Source organism: Monodon monoceros, unplaced genomic scaffold, assembly GCF_005190385.1.
Source record: "Monodon monoceros isolate NGI ecotype Baffin Bay Population unplaced genomic scaffold, NGI_Narwhal_1 Super_Scaffold_12, whole genome shotgun sequence".
Lineage (NCBI taxonomy): Eukaryota > Metazoa > Chordata > Mammalia > Artiodactyla > Monodontidae > Monodon > Monodon monoceros.
Genome location: NW_021703768.1, coordinates 136173237 through 136190173, shown reverse-complemented (window position 1 = coordinate 136190173; position 16937 = coordinate 136173237). Strand labels below are relative to the sequence as shown.

Sequence of the window (16937 nt, the reverse complement as noted above, 5' to 3'; positions counted from 1 at the left end):
TGTGGGTCTTTAGAGTTACAAGACTGCTCCCTAATTGTAATCCCTGATTATTTTATAGACTCTGATCAGATCTTCCCTTGGTTGGCCTTCCAAAAGTCTTCCAGATGGATGTGCATCTGTTTCAGGAAACTGGAGGAGTCCTTTGAAAGGATCTTTTTGACAAGAAAAATGGGGTCTTAGGAGGGCTTCCTTGGGCTTCTCTAAAGGGCCCCCAAAGAAAGGAGAAAGGCGTCAAACCCATATCCTCCTCAAGGACTTTTACGAACTCAGAGGAGAAAAGTGAAATTCGTCACGTCTCTTGCTCTGTGGAAGAGTGGTCTTGTCATGCCCAGGGCAGCTCAGATTCCAACAAAAACAGAAGCAGTAACATGCCCAGAGAGGCTCAGCATCAGTGGAGAAAAATAGCAAAAGAGAGCCTGCTTCTCCAGGCCTGGCTGGGCTCAGAGGCATCCAGCTGCAAGCCAGCTGGACTTAGTTTAAAAGACCACATGTGGAATATTGGTTTGGTCCCAGATCCCACATTTAAAGAGGAACATTTCCAAACACAGCCTTAGTCAGAAGAGCCCTCACCTCTAAGACAGATCTTGAAACTGTGTCACACAGAATAATTGAGGGCACTTGGAAAGTTGAATTTGACTTGGCAAGTCCAAAAGGCTTCAGAAGACACCTGATGAATACTTTAAAGTATTTTTTTAGGGCTTCCCTGTGTGGCACAGTGATTAAGAATCCATCTGCCAGTGCAGGAGACACTGGTTTGAGCCCTGCTCCGGGAAGATCCCACATGCCTGGAAGCAACTCAGCCCGTGCGCCACAGCTACTGAGCCTGCACTCTAGAGCCCATGAGCCACAGCTACTGAAGCCTGTGCGCCAAGAGCCCGTGCTCCGCAACAAGAGAAGCCACCGCAATGAGAAGCCCGCGCACCGCAATGAAGAGTAGCCCCCGCTTGCAAGTAGAGAAAAGCCCGCGTGCGGCAACGAAGACCGAACGCAGCCAAAAATAAAATAAATAAATTCATTAAAATATATATATATATATATTTTTTTTAAATGGTAGAAGATGGAGTAAATCAGATTGCCTGGGAGAGCAGAATTAGTTCAATATTTGGCTAATCAGAAGGAAGAATTTCGTAAAATGAGGGCTCTTGGAAACGGGATGTATTGCCTTGGGGAGTAGCGAGTCCTTCTGCCAGGGCTGTAAAAGCTGATGCTGCCATTCCACTGGAGAGGAAAGAGGGGGATGGTTTCCCGGAGGTAGGATATTCAAGCAGTGAAAACTGGGTTTGGTGTCAAGTTGGACCCAGACTCGGGGTCCAGCTCTGTTTTTGTAAGGCCTTGGGAAATTTCCCTTGAACCCTCAAGCTCCTCATTATGAAATGGGTATAACATCTCCTCCAGTGAGTTATTATGCAAGTAAATGAAGTATTAATTCGCTCTAGTGCTTGGCACGGTAGAAATGCTAGATTCACAATTGCTGCCCCTGTTATTACCTGAGCTTGATAAATTGGATAGGAAGAGAAAGTACATCATTTTCTCAGATTTCTTTAGCCCTCTGATCCTGTGATCACTGTGGGGCCCATCCTATCAAAGTTCCTGGTGCCATCTTCCTAATTCCCTGCTTCCTATTTCAGCACCACTCCAGATCTTCCTAGACGGTGGTCTATATTCCCACCTTTCCCACTGCTGCTCTCCACCCATAACCAAAAGCAGTCTTTCCTATACTCCATTCTTTTGTGACCCTGCTTTCTACAGTGATAACTGGGTATTCTAGGAAGTGATGTATATTAAGAATACTATGTTAATATGACTATATAATCACCTTTTCCTTTAAATTTTTTCTCCTGCTAGGAAGCAAGGGCTGAGCACAGCAACCAGTCAATAGCCGACAGTTAATCAAAAGTCTACATGCTCATAAGGAGGGATCTTTACTAGTGAGATTCTATAGATCATGCTTAGCTTTTCTAGAGATGATGAGAGTGGTCATTTGGGGCAAGGTAGAATACAGAGCAGTCCTGTGACAGGCTGACTGGAGGATATTAGGTGCAGGGGGGACCTTTTCCATTCACTCATTCATGTTCTGGAGAACTTTAACATTCACTCTGACCCCTGTCTTTCTCCAACCCCAGAAAAGAGCAGAGCTACACGCAGAAGTGCTGGAAGGATGTGCAAGTGGGGGACTTCATCCAAATGCAATGCAATGAGATCATCCCAGCCGACATACTCCTCCTCTTTTCCTCAGACCCCAGTGGGATCTGTCATCTGGAAACCTCCAACTTGGATGGAGAGACAAACCTCAAACAGAGGTGTGTTGTAAAGGGCTTCACACAGCAGGTAAGGCTCTTTCTAAGATCTTCAACTGGAATGGCAAAGGGAAGATGCCAGCAAGCTCTACTGGGAAACTGGATTTAATATGGTGTGTAGAGGAGAAGGTAGTAGATGCCTCCTTTTCCCAGGCACTTAGGTACACTTAATCTTCCCACCAACTCTCTGAGATGGATATCATCCCCTTCTCACAGATGGGGAAACTGAGGCTTGGGAAAGGTAAATAACTTGCTGAAGGCCTCAGAGTCCTTAAATGGGGACCCCCTCCATTCAACTGAAGAAACTGTGCTCTCTGCTCTAAACCAAGGGGTCTAGTATCTGCTCAATTACTCTTGAGACCAACCCACTTTTCTGTGCGTATCCAATCCTGGCTCATCCTGCCCAGCTCAGCTTCAGCAATTTCTCCCTCCATGAATTTTTTCTAGTACTCCTTTGACCACAGCATAAAAGCAGCAAGGTACCATTAACTATTTTTCCATTTGTGTAGGTCTTACCTTCTCAACAGTACCGAAACCTCTTTAAGGACAGGGAGTGATCATCAACATTTTAATTTAATCCCCACTTTATGTGTGTGATACCTTGGATATCATGGAGGAATCATGATTGTTTGGTGGTTAAGAGCCCAGGCACTACAGTCTGGCAGAGCTGAACTCAAAGTCCAACCCCACCATTTATTAGCTGTCTCACCCAAGGCAAGTTATTACCCTCTCACACCTTCATTCCCTCATCTGGAAAATGGGCACAAAAATAGTACCCTCTCCATAGGGTGTTTCTGAAGACTGAATTGTTACTGAGCCAAACTTGGTTCTGCTTGCCCACGTGCAGTAAAGCCAGTCTACTGACACTGGGTCGTAGTAAAGGAAAACGCAGCATTTATTGTAAGCCTCCATACAAATAGTCTGGGACAGCTAGTGCTCAAAAAGACTGAACTCCCTGATGGGTTGCAGGAAAACATTTTTAAAGGCCAGCTAAGGGAAAGGGGTCGCAGGGTATGTGATCTCCTCATGCACAATTCTCTGATTGGTTGATGGTAAGGGAACAGGGTGGTGTCACAGGGTTTATCAGTCCACAGGCTCCAGTAGGTCTTGGGGCTATGTGCTCATGGTCATCAAGTAGTTAACATCTTCCATTTGATGGGGGTTTTCATGTCTGTAAAACAACTCAGGAAATGTGCATCGATACTATTATCTAGGTACTTCAGAAAGGAACTAAAGCAGGGAATATGGGGGAGAGGTCAGCCCCAAAAAGGCCCCATAAGGTCCTGCTTGATTATAAAATAATATGTACATGAGTTACTTAGCATGAAGCTAGGCACATGGTAAGTAAGAGACCAGTAAATAGTTGGCAGTAAATATCAATGGCGTGCATAGGCAATATGTGTTGACTGATCGAAACTGGGTGTGATATTCTAGTTTTCAATTAAAATTCCCCTTGAAAGGGTTGATTTCCCATCTGGTACCTTGCTCTATGCATGGAAAAGAATAAAATTCTATCACTCCTCTTCATCCTGACAGCCTGTGGCTGGGGAGAAAACGGATGAATCAGGGGATTTAGAAGAAGGAAGGCAAGTGGTTCATTCCTCAGAGATGCTCATGAGCTAACGTTTCGTTATCTAGACAGAAACTTCTCAAGAGAAGGCCACTCATCATACCTCACTTTGCCTCTCTCAAAGCCCCAGATGAATAGTTCTCATAAAATCGCTTTTCTGTGATTGAACTCTGTTCTCTCATCCTTACAATGGGAATAGTAATAATAGCTCTCCCCAAGTTTTACTGTGTGATTCAAATGAGATAAGGAAAGTAAGGAACAAAATAGAGGGTTTGCTGCATTGTAGATACACAATAAATGGTCTATTGCTGCTACCTCAGCTACAGTTCCTACAATGGGAATGGAAACTACCATGACCACCACGCCATCATCTTGCTTTGTGGTTGTGACAGTGGCTCAGTCCTCCCATTGGTGCCCAGGCTCTATTGAGTCAATCACTGCCCTGGGGCTTGGCGTCTGAGTTTTCTCTCCTTTGCTTGTCCTTGCCACACTCACCCAATCATCCCAGTGTTTACAAAAATGTAGGGTGGGATCTGGGTAAGCTCACAAAGCCATTCTAGACACAAAATAACAATCTATTTCTTGGCTCAGGGCCCTGTGGGCTGCCCTCTAGAGCAAAGGTTTTCAAGCTTTTTTAACCATAACTCACAATAAGAAATACATATTGCACACACACACCTATCCACATGCACATGTGGGTATGTGTGTGAGTGTATAAAACTGCCGCCTCAGTCATACTACGTGCAGAGGACTCTGAAACTTTCTATTCTATTCTATCGGGTTTCGGGTTTTGTTGTTGTCTTAATTTATTTATTTATTTATTTATTTTTGGCTGTGTTGGGTCTTCATTGTTGTGCACAGGCTTTCTCTAGCTGCAGTGAGTGGAGGCTTCTCTTGTTGTGGAGCACAGGCTCTAGGCGCTTGAGCTTCAATAGTTGTGGTGCACGGACTCAGTTGTGGCTTGCGGGCTCAGTAGTTGTGGCATGCGGGCTCAGTTGTTGTGGCATGCAGGCTCAGTAGTTGTGACACGCAGGCTCAGTAGTTGTGGCACACGGGCTCAGTAGTTGTGGCACGCAGGCTCAGTAGTTGTGGCGCGTGGGCTCTAGAGTGCAGGCTCAGTAGTTGTGGCACACGGGCTTAGCTGCTCCGCGGCATGTGGGATATTCCCGGACCAGGGCTCGAACCCGTGTCCCCTGCATTGGCAGACGGATTCTTAACCACTGCGCCACCAGGGAAGCCCTGGTTTTTGTTGTTGTTTTTGTTTTTAAGTTCTGGGAGCAGCAAAACGTGTGTGTGTTTGTAAATCTACCCTTCAGCTGGCCCACCCCAACATCCTCACCACAGCTCTGAGTCTTTCATTCTCGTTCTCGGGCAGTTATTTCGGTGCTGTTGAGGTTCACCCAGTCCCTTCTCTTTTTTGCCATTGGCAGCGGCTCCCAAGCTGTTTCTTGTATATTAATTAGTCTGATAGTTTGGGATTTGACTAGAATGAAGAGCTGGATGAAAGGGTCATTCACGCTCCACTGCTATAAACCAGCCAATTCAAGTTAATCACATCTCTCAAACTCTAACCCTGAATTCTCATAGGGTACTTGGTGTAATGATTTACCAAAATAAATAAATAAATAAATTCACTTGTAAAGGGAACAAGATTTATTTGATTTTGAAAGTTTCCAGAATTCTCTATTCTATTTCAATTCTTGATTCTCCCCCTCACTTGGCTTAAATGTGCTTTTCCACTTCTATAAGAACAGGGATAAATAGTACTAATAATAATGCACTTTTTTAAAGCCCTTATAAGGTAAGTGAGGCACAGGAACGTGAAGTAACTTGCCCAAGGTCACTAAGCTGGGAAGTATTGGAACCAGGATTCAAAGCCAAGTTTGTCCAGTCTCAGCTCTTAAGGTTTGCAGTAGCTCATCTCCTGGTCCTTTGACTCTCACCCAGACTTTACCCAGAATTGCTTACTTGAAAACACACATTTATCGTTTTCAATATTCTTTCCACATGTAAGTAACAAGCAGCAGGAAGAATAAAAGGAGGCCTAGCCAGCTCCCTGGGGAGGAGGAATTTTAGCTGCTCTGTGCGATCTTGCTTCTCCCTTATGTCTTCAGTGCAAAAATATTTCTGAATATGGATAGAATTCTCTTCTGACTAACTCTATATATAATATTTCTCAAATGTGTTGAACAAAGATGTTGATGAGAGTTGCAAGAAAAATACATGTTGCACTGTCAAATAAGATCAGAAGGCAATAGGTTACAAGTTTTCCAATAGTGTGTACTGCAGAACTTCTCAGATACTTTAATAAAGGGGGAGGGGGGGAAGGTACTAGTATATAATATTTCTAATAATTTAACCACAGAAACCTTTGATTCCAAGGACCATATCCCAGGACTACTACAGGAGAGGTGGGATCACAATTTAGAAATTTGTCTTAAATGCATTGAAGGTGTTTTGGATGTATCATAACCATCACAGGGAGAAACTTTTTCATATATACATGCATCCTTCCCCATTATTATCACCAAGTTATGATTCATGGGGACTGAGTAGTAGTTTGGGCATGCATATTTTTTAAATGTTCTCCCAGATGATCTTAATATGAACCTACCACTAGTTCATCAAAAACCTGTATAATAAAGGGAAGCTGTTACTTCCAAAAAACACTCATCATAATAATGGGAATAAAGCCACCATCTACAGGAGTCTTACATGTTTTGCCCATGTTGTCCTTTGTCCTCATGACCATCCTGTGAGGAGGACATCACTATTCCATTAGACAGATGAAAACCCTAAGGTACAAAAAAGGCAAAATTCACCACTTGTCTCAGAGAAGATTTTGAACGCCTGCAAATGTGGTTTGTAAATTTAATATCTTAAATAATTAGTATTAATGACTTTTTTAAGCTTGTTATTCCTATTGGCTATGAGACTTTTATTTTGCCAAAAGGGGGTTTTTACTAACCTCAGAGATTTCTAGAAACTCCCAACCCCACACCATATACCCACAACCATTTTCACTGCTGTGTTCTGTTCATTGAAAGTCAACAAGACAAACTTTGTCCCAGCTCCCCTAGATCAGCACTTCTCAAGGTGGAGTCTGCCAAATCCTTATCTCAAGAGAGAGTTCTTAAAAAACAAGGTGTGTGGTCAAATCTGATTAGGAGGCCGAAGTCCTGTGGACCCCTCTTGGAGGTTCCAATGTCCATGAATATTTTAAGGTCTCAGAGAAGACCTAGAGGAAGGAGGCCAGTTAAACTTTCTTTAACCCTGAGCTTTCCAAACTTATTTAACCTCAGAACCATTTGGGGCACAATAATTTTTCACCTTAATATGGAAACTTGAACACATTAATCTACATTGTATGGAACACATGTGATCACAACAGGTGAGGAATGACCGAGAGGCTGACTATCCTCATGACTTAGACAGCTCATCCTTGCCTTTCCTGTCTAGGTTCAGGGGAAATTATAAACATGAGAGAGCTTCTCAAAAGGATCTTTCCCCTGTGACACAGCACATCATTCTCAAGGTTGCCAAAGAGTTAGTTTCAAAATCCATTTCCCAGAATGCAACTTAGACCAAGCCAGGTTTCAGGGTTTGGTTTTGTTTTTTTTTTTCAGTCAGAACTTTTATCATGATGGGCCATCTTTGCATTCACAACATTATTGACCTGTTCTTGAAATATTTATTCCTACATCCCATTGCTGGGAAAAGAACAGAAAGGGAAGGAATACAAAATTAGGATTATGCCGAGGTCTGCAGAGCAGGCAAGAGGACTTCGTTAGAGAATTAAATTGTGCAGTTTTGGGGCTTCCCCGGTGGCGCTAGTGGTTGAGAGTTCGCCTGCCGATGCAGGAGACGCGGGTTCGTGCCCCGGTCCGAGAGAATCCCACGTGCCACAGAGCGGCTGGGCCCGTGAGCCATGGCCGCTGGGCCTGCGCGTCCGGAGCCTGTCCACAACGGGAGAGGCCACAACAGTGAGAGGCCCGTGTACCGCCAAAAAAAAAAAAAATTGTACAGTTTTCTCTTTGGGGACATTTTTGACACCTGAAATGTCTTCTTTTTTTAATTGAAGTATAGTTAATTTATAATATTATGTTAATTTATGCTGTACAGTAAAATGAGTCAGTTATACACATATATACTTTCTTTTTTTATATTCTTTTCCATTATGGTTTATCAAAGAACATTGAATATAATTCCCTGTGCTATACAGTAGGACCTTGTTGTTTATCGATTCTATATATAACAGTTGCGTCTGCTAATCCCAAACTCCCAATCCATCCTTCTTCCACCACCCCCCGCTTAGTAAAATCTCTTCTTTAAAGGGGTTCCAAGATGGGCACTAGAGATTTAACACCTGAAAATAAGTATGTGCCATTTATTTTGGTAGATGGAACATTTACCAAAGCCAAAGAATCAGAAATGAATTCTTCCAATTAGTATTTCAGAGCAATTATCCTAGTTATCTTTTATCCAAACCATTGAAGCCCAAATCCTACTGAAGTGTGTGTCAGATCATTTCCCAGTAACAAGGAACTTGGGACACCAGGTTGACATGGACTAGCCTCTTCAGCATCACCTGAAAGTTTGTCAGAAATGCGAAATTTCAGGCCCTGCCCCAAACTAAATCAGACTCTGCAGTTTAAGAGACCCCCCAGGTGATTCATGTGCAATTGAAGTTGGAAAGCACTGCCTAGAGCATCTTTGATTAATGTAATAATTGTGCCTATCTGTTTTATTGCACACGTTAAAGATTCTTAATTGACTCTGCCTTTTAACTAGCTTGAATTCCACTGATGGTTAGTGCTTTTAAGCCATTTGCTCAACTAAAAAGAGCCATTGTAACCTGGATCCTCCACAGTGAATGTGTGTGCTGATTTAACGTTTTTAGACAGGAGAGCATTTTACCTACGGAGTTGAGGTGGGGTGGGGAATTATCTATCACCATCCCAGTTCAGTGATGATGCATCTTGAATGAAACAAAAAGTCTCTGCCTGTCCATTCAACTTGTCTGCCCTGAGAACCAGAGAAGAATTCTCTTTCCTGCTGGATTTTATAATGGGTCTGCATCTACGTAACAATATACAATAATAATAATAATAAACAGTATCAATAGATAACTTGGTTGAGCACATACTATGTGCCATAAGCAGCTCTTCTAAGTGTTTTATACCTATTATTTTCTTCTGCTCCTTCTAAAAATCCCTATGAGACAGGCACTTTGATTACCCCCATTTGACAAATGAAGCAAGAACAGTTCAATAACTCTGCAAGCAAAGGACTGAGCTCAGCTTTAAACCCAAGAAGAGTTCTTTTATTTTAACTTTTCATTATGGGAATTTTCAAGTATATACAAAAGTGAGAATAATAGGATAAATTTTTATGTGCTCATCACCAAATTTCAACGATCAGCTCATAACCAACCTTGTTTTATCTAGATCCCCACCCTCTTCTCTCTGTTAATTATTTTGAAGCAGGTCTTTTCAATACCTAGCATTTTATCTGTAAATATTTCATTATCTATCTGTCAAGAATAGGATTTTTAAAAATATACCGTTCTATCTTTGTCACGCCTAAAATAGTGGCAGTAATTTCTTGATCTCAACTTCCAAGTCAGTGTTCAATACTTCCAGTTTGTTTGAATAAGGATCAAAATAAGGCCAAATACTAAGATTACTTTCTTAACCCTCTTTTACTCTGTAGGTTCCCTAACCAGCTTTTTTTTTTCCCCTTGCATATTTAGTTTTTGCTGCTGAATAAAACAAGTTGTTTGTCCCGTAAAATTTCCCATAGTCTGGATTTTGCTGATTGTGTTGTTTCCTTGTGGTTCCATTTTGTTTTCCTACCCACTATATTTCTATAAATTGGTGGTTGGATCTAGTGCCTAAATTAGACTCAGGTTAGACTTGTGTTTGTGTGCATGTTTATGCCAACATTACATCATAGGAAATAAAGTGTGTTACCATCTTGAGGTACAAAATGTCTGGTGGTCTTTTTTCAGTGTAAGCAGTCGTTGATGATCATTGTTTAGATCCATTAATTCAATTGGGATTTGCAAAATGGTGATACTCTAACTCATGTATAAAGAGGAATTTCCCCTCATCAAGTATTTGGTTACTGTGCACTACCCTCTATAAAGGCAGGATAAGTGTTTGTTCCTTTCCTTTTATTTACCAGTTTTAAAACAATGGTTTGATTCCCTAGCATCCTCCAAAGTTGACCAGTGAGCTTTTCTTTCTTAGTATCAATATGAACTCCTGGATTAAAACATGTTTGATGTATGTCAAATCATTGCAGTTATTATCTTTATTGACTATCCCATCTTTAGCCAGTGGGAACTTCTTCAAATTGGCTTCCAAGTTCTTTTGCCACGACCTCAGTAGTCTTTGACAAATCTAGTCCCTTTCGATAGAAAAATGGCGTTTAGAAGTCATAGTAAGTACATGCTAGAGGTACTTTTTGCTATTGGGTTAATCATTGTTTCTAGGCCATTTAAGTGAACAGAACTAGGACTTTTTTTTTTAAGATTAAATACATCAAGAATTATGCTGATACTTCAAATTAAGGGCTAGAGGGTTTTACTCAGCCTCATCAATGTTAAGTATGTAAATCCTTCTCCCACATCAGGCAAAGTCCTTAACCACTGTACTACACACCTCCCTTTTGATATTTGACACTCGATATTGGACACTCACCCTTAGAAGTAGAATTAACGACATTTTCAAGATGAGAAAAGTTAATTTCAGAGAGATTGAATCTTGTCAAGGATTACCTAGCCAATATAGTACGGAGACAGAATTGGAACTAAATTCTGATGTACCTGATTATTTCTCCCACTGCTAAAGTAAATTTTAGATTCTTTTATATGTATTTTCCATTTCTCAAATAAATACAATTTTAATATATATGAAAATGCTGAAGTTTTATAAGTTTTAGTTATAATTATATACAATAATACTTAGTATGACCATGATGGACACAACTCTATAAAAAGCTGTTATTTTTATTTTTATAGCCCCCTGACTTCCTTTTTTTTTAAATTCAAATAAAAAGTCACAAAAATTATAATCATCCTCATCAGTTCACTCAGTCCCATGTAATTAATTTGTTTTTTCATCTTGATCTTTTGTTGGCACTTTTATGAATTCATCAGTTTTCCATTAGAGTTCTGAAAATGCTTATTCATTCAGTTCAGCAGTGTAGTCAGTTACCAGAAACCTGTACCTGTCAGAGTCTTTTCCGTGAATTCCTTGAAGATGAAACCCTTTTATAGGAACATATTTGCAAAAGCGTCAGAGTACAGCCAGAACTGTTTGTAAATAACAAAAGACTTAAAAATGACCACGGTTAAAGATTTGATGAAAGTTCATAATAATGCAGTTGACAAGGAAATTTAGTTATTTCTGAGATATACATTTTAAAGTAATAATTAGAATTATGACTTATAACATTATACCAGAACATATAAGGTTTTTAGAAATTTCATGTAATGTCTGAAACATTTATATTAACATATTTTCATACAAATATCCCAAAGAAAGTTTAGTATTACTTGCTTGTTTGTTTGTTTATACTGAAGGTTCTTATTAGTCATCAATTTTATACACATCAGTGTATACATGTCAATCCCAATCACCCAATTCAGCACACCACCATCCCCACCCCACCGCAGTTTTCCCCCCTTGGTGTCCATACGTTTGTGCAATACATTTGTGTCTCAACTTCTGCCCTGCAAACCGGTTCATCTGTACCATTTTTCTAGGTTCCACATACATGCATTAATATATGATATTTCTTTTTCTCTTTCTGACTTACTTCACTCTGTATGACAGTCTCTAGGTCCATCCATGTCTCAACAAATGACTCAATTTTATTCCTTTTTATGGTTGAGTAATATTCCATTGTATATATGTACCACTTCTTTATCCATTCGTCTGTCGATGGTCATTTAGGTTGATTCCAAGACCTGGCTATTATAAATAGCGCTGCAATGAACATTGGGGTGCATGTGTCTTTTTGAATTATGGTTTTCTCTGGGTATATGCCCAGTAGTGGGATTGCTGGGTCATATGGTAATTCTATTTTTAGTTTTTGAAGGAACCTCCATACTGTTCTCCATAGTGGCTATATCAATTTACATACCCAACAACAGTGCAAGAGGGTTCCCTTTTCTCCACACCCTCTCCAGCATTTGTTGTTGGTAGATTTTCTGATGATGCCCATTCTGACTGGTGTGAGGTGATACCTCATTGTAGTTTTGATTTGCATTTCTCTAATAATTAGTGATGTTGAGCAGCTTTTCATGTGCTTCTTGGCCATCTGTATGTCTTCTTGGAGAAATGTCTATTTAGGTCTTCTGCCCATTTTTGGATTGGGTTGTGTGTGTTTTTAATATTGAGCTGCATGAGCTGTTTATATATTTTGGAGATTAATCCTTTGTCCATTGCTTCATTTGCAAATATTTTCTCCCATTCTGAGGGTTGTCTTTTCGTCTTGTTTATGGTTTCCTTTGCTGTACAAAAGCTTTGAAGTTTCATTAGGTCCCATTTGTTTATTTTTGTTTTTATTTCCATTACTCTAGGAGGTGGATCAAAAAAGATCTTGCTGTGATTTATGTCAAAGAGTGTTCTTCCTATGTTTTCCTCTAAGAGTTTTATAGTGTGCGGTCTTACATTTAGGTGTCAAATCCATTTTGAGGTTATTTTTGTGTACGGTGTTACGGAGTGTTCTGATTTCATTCTTTTGCATGTAGCTGTCCAGTTTTCCCAGCACCCCTTATGGAAGAGACTGTCTTTTCTCCGTTGTATATCTTTGCCTCCTTTGTCATAGATTAGTTGACCACAGGTGTGTGAGTTTATCTCTGGGCTTTCTATCTTGTTCCATTGATCTATGTTTTTGTTTTGGTGCCAGTACCATATTGTCTTGATTACTGTAGCTCTGTAGTACAGTCTGAAGTCAGGGAGTCTGATTCCTCCAGCTCCATTTTTCTCCCTCAAGACTGCTTTGGCTATTCGGGGTCCTTTGTGTCTCCATACAAATTTTAAGATGGTTTGTTCTAGTTCTGTAAAAAATGCCATTGGTAATTTGATAGGGATTACATTGAATCTGTAGATTGGTAGCTGTCCAGTTTTCCCAGCACCCCTTATGGAAGAGACTGTCTTTTCTCCATTGTATATCTTTGCCTCCTTTGTCATAGATTAGTTGACCACAGGTGTGTGAGTTTATCTCTGGGCTTTCTATCTTGTTCCATTGATCTATGTTTTTGTTTTGGTGCCAGTACCATATTGTCTTGATTACTGTAGCTCTGTAGTACAGTCTGAAGTCAGGGAGTCTGATTCCTCCAGCTCCATTTTTTTCCCTCAAGACTGCTTTGGCTATTCGGGGTCCTTTGTGTCTCCATACAAATTTTAAGATGATTTGTTCTAGTTCTGTAAAAAATGCCATTGGTAATTTGATAGGGATTACATTGAATCTGTAGATTGCTTTGGGTAGTATAGTCATTTTCACAATATCGATTCTTCCAATCCAAGAACATGGTATATATCTCCATCTGTTGGTATCATCTTTAATTTCTTTCATCAGTGTCTTATAGTTTCCTGCATACAGGTCTTTTGTCTCCCTAGGTAGGTTTATTCCAAGGTATTCTTTTTTTGCAATGGTAAATGGGAGTGTTTCCATAATTTCTCTTTCAGATATATCATCATTAGTGTATAGGAATGCAAGAGATTTCTGTGCATTAATTTTGTATCCTGCAACTTTACCAAATTCATTGATTAGCTCTAGTAGTTTTCTGGTGGCACTTTTAGGATTCTCTATGTATAGTATCATGTCATCAGCAAACAATGACAGTTTTACTTCTTCTTTTCCAGTTTTTATTCCTCTTATTTCTTTTTCTTCTCTGATTGCCATAGCTAGGACTTCCCACACTATGTTGAATAATAATGGTGAGAGTGGACATCCTTGTCTCGTTCCTGATCTTAGAGGAAATGCTTTTAGTTTTGCACCATTGAGAATGATGTTTGCTGTGGACTTGTCATATATGGCCTTTATTATGTTGAGGTAGGTTCCCTCTATGCCCACTTTCTGGAGAGTTTTTTTTTTTATCATAAATGGGTGTTGAATTTTGTCAAAAGCATTTTCTGCATCTATTGAGATGATCATATGGTTTTTATTCTTCAATTTGTTAATATGGTGTATCACATTGATTGATTTGCGTGTACTGAAGAATCCTTGCGTCCCTGGGATAAATACCACTTGATCATGGTGTATGATCCTTTTAATGTGTTGTTGGATTCTTTTTACTAGTATTTTGTTGAGGATTTTTGCATCTATATTCATCAGTGATATCGGTCTATAATTTTCTTTTTTTCTAGTGTCTTTGTCTGGTTTTGGTATCAGGGTAATGGTGGCCTCATAGAATAAGTTTGGGAGTGTTCCTTCCTCTGCAGTTTTTTGGAAGAGTTTGAGAAGGATGGGTGTTAGCTCTTCTCTAAATGTTTGATAGAATTCACCTGTGAAGCCATCTGGTCCTGGACTTTTGTTTGTTGGAAGATTTTCAATCACAATTTCAATTTCATTCCTTGTGATTGGTCTGTTCATATTTTCTGTTTCTTCCTGGTTCAGTCATGGAAGGTTATACCTTTCTAAGAATTTGTCCATTTCTTCCAGTTTGTCCATTTTATTGGCATAGAGTTGCTTGTAGTAGTCTCTTAAGATGCTTTATATTTCTGCAATGTCTGTTGTAACTTCTCCTTTTTCGTTTCTAATTTTATTGATTTGAGTCCTCTCCCTCTTTTTCTTGATGAGTCTGGCTAATGGTTTATCAATTTTGCTTATCTTTTCAAAGAACCAGCTTTTAGTTTTATTGACCTTTGCTATTGTTTTCTTTGTTTCTATTTCATTTTTTTCTGCTCTGATCTTTATGATTTCTTTCCTTCTGCTAACTTTGGGTTTTGTTTGTTCTTCCTCTACTTCCTTTAGGTGTACGATTAGATTGTTTACTTGAGATTTTTCTTGTTTCTTGAGCTAGGCTTGTATAGCTATAAACTTCCCTCTTAGAACTGCTTTTGCTGCATCCCATAGATTTTGGATCGTCGTGTTTTCATTGTCATTCGTCTGTAGGTATTTTTTCATTTCCTGTTTGATTTCTTCAGTGATCTCTTGGTTATTTAGTAATGTATTGTTTAGCCTCCATGTGTTTGTGTTTTTTACAGTTTTTTCCCTGTACTTCATTTCTGATCTCATAGCGTTGTGGTCAGAAAAGATGTTTGATGTGATTTCAATTTTTTAAAATTTACTGAGGCCTGATTTGTGACCCAAGATGAGATCTATCCTGGAGAATGTTCTGTGCGCACTTGAGAAGAAAGTGTAATCTGCTGTTTTTGGATGGAATGTCCTATAAATATCAATGAAATCTATCTGGTCTATTCTGTCATTTAAATCTTCTGTTTCGTTATTTATTTTCTTTTTCGATGATCTGTCCATTGGTGTAAGTGAGGTGTTAAATCCCCCACTATTATTGTGTCGGTGTCGATTTCCTCTTTTATAGCTGTTAGCAGTTGCCTTATGTATTGAGGTGCTCCTGTGTTGGGTGCATATATATTTATAATTGTTATATCTTCTTCTTGGATTGATCCCTTGATCATTATGTAGTGTCCTTCCTTGTCTCTTGTAACATTCTTTATTTTAAAGTCTATTTTATCTGATATGAGTATTGCTACTCCAGCTTTCTTTTGATTTCTATTTGCATGGAATATCTTTTTCCATCCCCTCACTTTCAGTCTGTATGTGTCCCTAGGTCTGAAGTTGGTCTCTTGTAGACAGCATATATATGGGTCTTATTTTTGTATCCATTCAGCAAGCCTGTGTCTTTTGGTTGGAGCATTTAATCCATTCACGTTTAACGTAATTATCAATATGTATATTCCTATGTTCATTTTCTTAATTGTTTTGGGTTTGTTTTTTTAGGTCCTTTTCTTCTCTTGTGTTTCCCACTTAGAGAAGTTTCTTTAGCATTTGTTGTAGAGTTGGTTTGGTGGTGCTGAATTCTCTTAGCTTTTGCTTGTCTGTAAAGCTTTTGATTTCTCCACTGAATCTGAATGAGATCCTTGCCAGGTAGAGTAATCTTGGTTGTAGGTTCTTCCCTTTCATCACTTTAAGTATATCATGCCACTCCCTTCTGGCTTGTAGAGTTTCTGCTGAGAAATCAGCTGTTAACCTTATGGGAGTTCCCTTGTATGTTATTTTTCATTTTTCCCTTGCTGCCTTCAATAATTTTTCTTTGTCTTTATTTTTTGCCAATTTGATTACTATGTGTCTTGCTGTGTTTCTCCTTGGGTTTATCCTATATGGGACTCTCTGCACTTCCTGTCCTTGGGTGGCTATTTCCTTTCCCATGTTAGGGAAATTTTTGACTATAATCTCTTCAAATATTTTCTCTGGTCCTTTCTCTCTCTCTTCTCCTTCCGGGACCCCTATAATGCGAGTGTTCTGGTGTTTAATGTTGTCCCAGAGGTCTCTTAGGCTGTCTTCATTTCTTTTCATTCTTTTTTCTTTATTCTCTTCTGCAGCAGTGAATTCCACCATTCTGTCTTCCAGGTCCCTTATCCTTTCTTCTGCCTCAGTTATTCTGCTATTGATTCCTTCTAGTGTAGTTTTCATTTCAGTTATTGTATTGTTCATCTCTGTTTGTTTGTTCTTTAATTCTTCTACATCCTTGTTATACATTTCTTGCATCTTCTCTATCTTTGCCTCCATTCTTTTTCCGAGGTCCTGGATCATCTTCACTATCATTATTCTGAATTCTTTTTCTTGAAGGTTGCCTACCTCCACTTCATTTCATTGTTTTTCTGGGGTTTTATCTTGTTCCTTCATCTGGTACATAGCCCTCTGCCTTTTCATCTTGTCTATCTTTCTGTGAATGTGGTTTTTGTTCCACAGGCTGCAGGATTGTAGCTCTTCTTGCTTTTCTGACTTCCTTTTGGTGGACCTCTCCTCCAGAGTTCTGCTGGGGCATGGGTGCACAGACACACACACACACACACACACACACACACACACAT

The 16937-nt window shown here is 39.6% G+C and overlaps 1 protein-coding gene across 1 annotated transcript in view; it reads left to right on the top strand.

Annotated features, from left to right (window-relative positions):
• ATP10B (ATPase phospholipid transporting 10B (putative)) overlaps positions 1 to 16937 on the top strand; it is a 223478-nt gene that overhangs the window by 115887 nt on the left and 90654 nt on the right. The window contains exon 4 of the mRNA XM_029216255.1: positions 2124 to 2328. Within this exon, the coding sequence (XP_029072088.1) occupies positions 2124 to 2328 (205 nt within the window). The remainder of the gene's footprint in view (positions 1 to 2123; positions 2329 to 16937) is intronic.